Raw genomic sequence first — 8,275 nt, 5'->3', positions numbered from 1 at the left:
CGATACATGTGGAGTCGCCAGCCGCTTCTTTTCACCTGACAGTGAGGAGTTTCACCAGGGGGACGTAGCGCGTGGGAGGATCACGCTATTCCCCCCCAGTCCCCCCTCCCCCCTGAACAGGCACCCCGACCGTCCAGAGGAGGCGCTAGTGCAGCGACCAGGACACATACCCACATCCGGCTTCCCACCCGCAGACACGGCCAATTGTGCCTGTAGGGACGCCCGACCAAGCCGGAGGCAACACGGGAATTCGAACCAGCAATCCCCATGGTGATAGGCAGCGGAATAGACCGCTACGCTACCTGGACGCCCCTATACTGCAAAAATTGTTCAGGAATGGTTTGAGGAACACGACAAAGCATTAGAGGTGTTGCCTTGGCCTCCGAATTACCCAGATCTCAATCCGATCGAGCATCTGTGGGATGTGCTGGAAAAACAAGTCTGATCCCACCTCGCAACTTACAGGACTTAAAGGATCTGCTGCTAACATCTTGGTGCCAGATACCAGAAGACACCTTCAGAGGTCTTGTGGAGTCCATGCCTCGACGGGTCAGAACTGTTTTAGTGGCACGAGGGGGACCTACACAATATTAGGCAGGTGGTTTTAATATTTTGGCTGGTCGGTGTATATGTGGCTATCCAGTAGGTTTATGAAACGATCAAATAAGTGGTTTAAATAATCATTTAAACTGAAGGTCATCCCCATAGTCAGTGTATTATTGTACATCCAGAGAGAATAGAGCAGAAGCCAAATATCAGAGAGGTGCCCTGAAAGACCAATGTATCTGGATATGGATGACATTGCTATTGGGCGGCATGGTGGCGCAGTCGCCTCACAGCAAGAAGGGTCCTGGGTTCGAGCTCCGGGGTAGTCCAACCTTGGGGGTCGTCCCGGGTCGTCCTCTGTGTGGAGTTTGCACGTTCTCCCCGTGTCTGCGTGGTTTCCCTCCGGGGGCTCCGGTTTCCTCCCACAGTCCAAAGACATGTAGGTCAGGTGAATTGGCCATACTAAATTGCCCCTAGGTATGAATATGTGTGTGTGTGGGCCCATGTGATGGCCTGGCGGCCTGTTCAAGGTGTCTCCCCGCCTGCCGCCCAATGACTTTTAGGATAGGCTCCAGCATCCTTGCGACCCTGAGAGCAGGATAAGCGGTTTGGATAATGGATGGATGGTACTATAGATTATAGAGGTTGGCCTCCATGAAATAATGTGCTCTTTGTACACAAGCCTCCACACACTCCTTCACCTTGGCCGTTCTTAACCACTGACATGCAAAATTATGAGACACAGTGTGTAAAACAGACAATTTTAATTACCAATATCTAGATATGAAATTATCCAGGTCCAACATGTGCCTCAGCTGTGTATTGCGTTTGGTTCACAACAATCCTTATGGAGTGTTAAGAAAGGCCATGTAAGTAGTACAACGAGTCAGACCGAAATATTTTTGTCTGGTTTTCCTCCTCTCTCCAGAGGATCATATTGTGGAACCAACTACTTTGCCTTTATGTTAGTCAGTAGCTCGGACTATATTTCTTACCTGACAGGAGGTGAGACAGAGAATAAGGAAATGTGAGGAGATAAAAAATACAAATTAAAAAAATTGTTTTTTTTTTCTTCTTCTGTTTTTGCCAGTTTGCACAGCAGATACCATGAACTGGCTCCACATCTTGTACCAATGGACTACACCAAGGACCCGGACTGTAAAGTGCCTTTAGCCTTGATAGTCAACATGCCAGAACTGAAGGTAACATATGCCCCTTTTCCACTACCTGGTACCGGCTCGACTCGACTCGACTCGCAGAGTGTCGGTTTCCATTACCGTAACAGTACCCCCAGTACCCCCTCACGGGATGCTGCTTTCTGGGAGCTTGGGGAATGTGATGCACAGTAAACAATTAATCCTATATAAGCAGGCCCCTGTTGCAGTGAAGAACAGAGACACACGAGTGATAGTGAGGTTGCACCTCTTAATATGCTTATCTCAGCCTTTCCCCTAAACATGTTCAGACATGTGTACAAGGCTATTTCCCCTGGCGTCTCTCCTCACACCGGGGGCTGTGAAGTCACCACAGTACCTGGTAATGTGTCCTTTGACTGGTTGCCATTTGGCCCTCGCCTGTAGACACGCCAACAGTGTTGCAGGACCTTTGGGGATGATGAGGTGAGACGGAGACAGTTCGAGTCAGGACGGGTGAACGTAACACAGAACACAACCTCCCAAAGTCCTCTACAGTTTTATAACCGTGCAGTCAAACCTCGCTTGCAAACGTGTCTTCGACTTTCTTGAGTAGCCAGTGGGGATCCGCGGTGTAACGACGGCGCCAGATGAGAACAGCAACGTGTGCGTGTCGTGGGTCTTGCCACCGGTCTAGCTTGTCTTGCAGACTGTGCTGAGAGGAGTAGGCTGTAGAGAGCCCCATCCTCACCGGTGCAGAGCAGGTTAAATCCAGCATCTCTTCTGATGACCTTCTCGTCGCTTCGTGGTGACTATGGGCTGTGGCGAGTCAGCTGATTTCCGGGGATATAAAACCTCTAGCAGCAGATATGGGTGAGAACCAGAGGACAAAATAATTGAACCCACCATAACGGCAAAGAGACGGAGTCAGCCCTTCTTTATTAAACGCCGTGCTCAGCAGAACACGCCTGTTTGTACATTTTGCAGCACATCTGCCTCGTAGATACCTCCCAGTAAACACAGAACGCTCATGAGACATTCATACTTCAAATAATGTGTTCAAATAATGTGTAATGTGTAATGAATATATACATACATACATACATACATACATACATACATACATACATACATACATACATACATACATACATACATACATACATACCTATATATGTGTATGTGTGTGTGTATATATGTATATATATAAAATCCAGTGAGTCAAGGAAACAGGCTTGTACTGTCGCATAAAGAATTTACTTGACTCTCTGGATTGTTTTGCTCCTTATTTGTTGAGCAGTTTCCCTACCATTGAGTGTTTCTTTTAACAAACAAAATTATATATATATATATATATATATATATATATATATATGTAGCGTTTTTTTTCAGAAACTGTCAATGGTGTTATAAGTGCTCAACTAATGCAGAGCAGAATATCAACACAGATACAGGAAAAAAATACTGCAGTGTATTAAAACTTTTTTCCTGTATCTGTGTCGATATATATATATACACACACTACACACACACACACACACACACACACACACATATATATATATATATATATATATATATATATATATATATATATATATATATATATATATATATATATATATATATTCTTTGTTTTGTAGCTCCATTGGCAGCTGATGATTGCTTATGGCATCAAACAGGCTTGTACTGTCCATTAAAGAATGACTTATTTTAATCACTGGATTATTTTGCTCCTTAGTTGTCGAGCACTTTCCATATCATTGAGTGTTTCATTTAATGAAGTTTTATATATATACTTAGCACAAAAAGTAAGGAAATATGTGTTTGGTAGATTATCTCTTTGTTGTAACAATGCTTCTTGGTAGCAAATCTTATATCAGGCAGCTGACGGTCAGCACCTGGGGTACCAGAAGCTCAAAACAAGAGTCAATAGCAACAGCAAAATAAGCTGTTTGGCAATGGCAGAGAAGATTTGGCAAATGTTTCATGGGCGCAACCCACATGCTCGGCTCTGCTGCTCATCCCACAAATGCATGTTCCTTACCAATGTGGCCCCATTTAAAAGGGAAATAAACAGGCTTTCCAACAGTATAAGATTTATTGCCAAGAAGCATTGTTACAACAAAGAAATCATCTACCAAACACACATTTCCTTACTTTTTGTGCTAAGTATATATATATATATATATATATATATATATATATATATATATATATATATATATACACTACCGTTCAAAAGTTTGGGATCACCCAAACAATTTTGTGTTTTCCATGAAAACTCACACTTATTCACCACCATATGTTGTGAAATGAATAGAAAATAGAGTCAAGACATTGACAAGGTTAGAAATAATGATTTGTATTTGAAATAAGATTTTTTTTACATCAAACTTTGCTTTCGTTAAAGAATCCTCCATTTGCAGCAATTACAGCATTGCAGACCTTTGGCATTCTAGCTGTTAATTTGTTGAGGTAATCTGGAGAAATTGCACCCCACGCTTCCAGAAGCAGCTCCCACAAGTTGGATTGGTTGGATGGGCACTTCTTGCGTACCATACGGTCAAGCTGCTCCCACAACAGCTCAATGGGGTTCAGATCTGGTGACTGCGCTGGCCACTCCATTACCGATAGAATACCAGCTGCCTGCTTCTGCTCTAAATAGTTCTTGCACAATTTGGAGGTGTGTTTAGGGTCATTGTCCTGTTGTAGGATGAAATTGGCTCAAATCAAGCGCTGTCCACTGGGTATGGCATGGCGTTGCAAAATGGAGTGATAGCCTTCCTTATTCAGAATCCCTTTTACCCTGTACAAATCTCCCACCTTACCAGCACCAAAGCAACCCCAGACCATCACATTACCTCCACCATGCTTAACAGATGGCGTCAGGCATTCTTCCAGCATCTTTTCATTTGTTCTGCGTCTCACAAACGTTCTTCTTTGTGATCCAAACACCTCAAACTTGGATTCATCCGTCCACAACACTTTTTTCCAGTCTTCCTCTGTCCAATGTCTGTGTTCTTTTGCCCATCTTAATCTTTTTCTTTTATTGGTCAGTCTCAGATATGGCTTTTTCTTTGCCACTCTGCCCTGAAGCCCAGAATCCCGCAGCCGCCTCTTCACTGTAGATGTTGACACTGGTGTTTTGCGGGTACTATTTAATGAAGATGCCAGTTGGGGACCTGTGAGGCGTCTGTTTCTCAAACTAGAGACTCTAATGTACTTATCTTCTTGCTCAGTTGTGCAACGCGGCCTCCCACTTCTTTTTCTACTCTGGTTAGAGCCTGTTTGTGCTGTCCTCTGAAGGGAGTAGTACACACCGGTGTAGGAAATCTTCAATTTCTTAGCAATTTCTCGCATGGAATAGCCTTCATTTCTAAGAACAAGAATAGACTGTCGAGTTTCAGATGAAAGTTCTCTTTTTCTGGCCATTTTGAGCGTTTAATTGACCCCACAAATGTGATGCTCCAGAAACTCAATCTGCTCAAAGGAAGGTCAGTTTTGTAGCTTCTGTAACGAGCTAAACTGTTTTCAGATGTGTGAACATGATTGCACAAGGGTTTTCTAATCATCAATTAGCCTTCTGAGCCAATGAGCAAACACATTGTACCATTAGAACACTGGAGTGATAGTTGCTTGAAATGGGCCTCTATACACCTATGTAGATATTGCACCAAAAACCAGACATTTGCAGCTAGAATAGTCATTTACCACATTAGCAATGTATAGAGTGTATTTCTTTAAAGTTAAGACTAGTTTAAAGTAATCTTCATTGAAAAGTACAGTGCTTTTCCTTCAAAAATATGGACATTTCAATGTGATCCCAAACTTTTGAACGGTAGTGTATATATGTGTGTGTGTGGCACAGTGGTTAGCACGGTTGCCTCACAACAAGAAGGTCCTGGGTTCGAAACCCAGGGTAGTCCAACCTCGGGGGGTCGTCCCGGGTCGTCCTCTGTGTGGAGTTTGCATGCTCTCCCCGTGTCTGCGTGGGTTTTCTCCAGATGCTCCGGTTTCCTCCCACAGTCCAAAGACATGTAGGTCAGGTGAATCAGCCGTACTAAATTGTCCCTAGGTGTGAATGTGATGGACTGGCAGCCTGTCCAGGGTGTCTCCCCGCCTGCTGCCCAATGACTTCTGGGATAGGCTCCAGTGTCTCGCGACCCTAATTAGGATAAGTGACTTGGATAATGGATGGATAATGTGTTTTTCATGCATTTCTTTTGTTATCCACAAACCACAGTTTATCAATAATTTACATAGCTCTCATTGCAGCCACCCATCTGCCAGACACATTAAATGATTTAAATGTTTTTTTTGGGGGGGGGGGGGGTTACGCTCTTTCTATGCAGGAGAACCCATTTCGGAACAGGATAGTGGAGTCATTCTCAGAGGACGGACTGGGAAATCTCAGCTTTAATGACTTTGTGGACATGTTCTCTGTCCTCAGTGAAACGGCCCCCAGAGAGCTGAAGGCCATATATGCCTTCAAAATATATGGTGAGGATGAAATGATCAAACACTGGACCACAGCTCCTCAAACATTTTGTTAGACCGGAAAACCAGAGAACCGGTTATTAATTGGTCTCAGTCCCTGCCGCCCACAGATTTCAATGTGGATAATTTCCTGTGTAAAGAGGACCTGGAGAAAACATTGAATAGGCTGACAAAAGAGGAGCTGACTCCCGAGGAGGTCGATCTGGTGTGTGCGAAGACGATCGAAGAAGCAGATCTGGATGGAGACAGCAAACTCTCCTTTGCTGACTTCGAAAATATGATCTCAAGGGCTCCTGACTTCTTAAGGTATTGTGACAATCTACTACTACTACTACTACTACTACTTTCAGCTGCTCCTGTTAGGGGTCACCACAGCGGATCATCCGTTTCCATCTCTTCCTGTCCTCTGCATCTTCCTCTGTCACACCAGCCACCTGCATGTCTTCCCTCACCACATCCATAAACCTCCTCTCTTTGGCTTTCCTCTTCTCCTCTTCCCTGGCAGCTCCATATTCAGCATCCTTCTCCCAGTATGCCCAGCATCTCTCCTCCACACATGTCCAAGCCATCTCAATCATGCCTCTCTTGCTTTGTCTCCAAACCGTCCAACCTAAGCGGTCCCTCTAATATACCCGTTCCTAATCCTGTCCTCCATCGTCACTCCCAATGAAAATCGTAGCATCTTCAACTCTGCCTCCTCCAGCTCCACCTCCTGTCTTTTCATCAGTGCCACTGCCTCCAAACCAGAGATGTAAAATCCAGGTCCAGAAAGTCAAAGTCCGAACCGTGTATTTGCTCCACCCATGTTACTAAACTAGCTGATTTCCAGTAACTAATTTCCCCTACTTAATTGACGAGTGGTGTTGACTAGGATCTGCTGGTGTTGTACATGGGTGGGGCAAATACACGATTTGGACCTAGTTTTCACACCCCTGCACATAGTAAGGTATTGTGACAATACAGTACAAATAATGTCCCAGGGTTGTGGTTATATAGATGAACACATTTAGATTTAATTTTATTTGGTCCGTTTGTTGTTTATCTGGGAGGCAATGCCATGTAGAAATGAGAAATCAGGCCAGTCGGGCACGCCGTGCTGAGTCGGTCCTCGCATTACAGACTTTGGGCCTTTCTTTCCCTGGCCAACACGTCTGTTTTTCCATTCCCTGGCTGTCTGCCCTCACCGTTACCCCTCCGAACCCTCACGGTGCCCAAACAGGCTGCTCTCACTCATTCGGCTGGTCAGTAACTACCCCCCGGGAACTTTGGTTGGCATTAGTTCTCATGTTGACGTGCGCACAAATGTAATGAAAACGTCCCTAAAGGGCTCAAGTCAAGTCCCTTAATTGTGTTTAATATCTTCTTTTCTTTTTTTGTTTTGTAACTACAGCACCTTCCACATACGGATTTGAAAGGGCTCCTGGGAGAGATACCACTGACCGGTAGTGCGGCGAAGATCTTGGACTTCAGACGTTCATCCTCAGGACCCTGACCAGACCACCACAACACGGTGCCCGTCTTCCAGTCCCGCCAGCAAGGCAGCCAGCCGTCCGTTGCTCCTCCGAAAGCTCCGCGCCGGCCGCCCCCTCGGAGACGTCGGCTAACAGCCGACAGCTTAAACGCCCGGAGGAGGGGGGGATTCTCACCAGCCTGGACTTCTTTGTACGACCTCCTTTATTTCACCTTTTCACTCAAGGACACAGACTGATTCCGCCGCATAAAATAGGGCTTGACCTGGACTGGTCACATAAGGGCACTTTTTTTTTTACACTTTCTAGAAAGGAAAACAAGGTTATAAAACATTTCCTGCATTTCCAAGAATGATCGAAAGGCGCCTTTACTTACGTGGCACATTTGAAATCCTAACCGGCGTCCTAGTGAGGCGGTAGAGATTTCGCCCTTCCAGGGGAACGGGAAAGCACAGCAGTGGCATTAAGGGCAAACCAAGTGTGTTTCATATGAGCTATGCAACGTTTCTCACTACATTCACAACTTGTGTATTGGTTTTTTTTTTTGTTTCTTTTACTTTGTGGTGGCGTGTTGCTTTTGTCGTTTTAAAAAGTGTCCTCGTTTTAAGGACTGGAACAGGATGACAG

The 8,275-nt window shown here is 44.8% G+C and overlaps 1 protein-coding gene across 1 annotated transcript; it reads left to right on the top strand.

The window, feature by feature from the left end:
- Positions 1-1,664: 1,664 nt before the first annotated feature.
- On the top strand, positions 1,665-7,739 carry cib2 (calcium and integrin binding family member 2). Its single transcript, XM_056282528.1, has 4 exons — positions 1,665-1,748; positions 6,035-6,182; positions 6,290-6,485; positions 7,570-7,739. Exons 1-4 carry the CDS (start codon positions 1,680-1,682, stop codon positions 7,589-7,591), a joined length of 435 nt encoding a protein of 144 aa, XP_056138503.1. The 5' UTR covers positions 1,665-1,679; the 3' UTR covers positions 7,592-7,739.
- The last annotated feature ends 536 nt before the right edge of the window (positions 7,740-8,275 follow it).

The sequence above is a fragment of the Lampris incognitus genome, chromosome 6 (genome assembly GCF_029633865.1).
Source record: "Lampris incognitus isolate fLamInc1 chromosome 6, fLamInc1.hap2, whole genome shotgun sequence".
Classification (NCBI taxonomy): domain Eukaryota; kingdom Metazoa; phylum Chordata; class Actinopteri; order Lampriformes; family Lampridae; genus Lampris; species Lampris incognitus.
The sequence above is the reverse complement of the archived record's forward strand: the minus strand, read 5'-3'. Positions and strand labels throughout refer to the sequence as shown.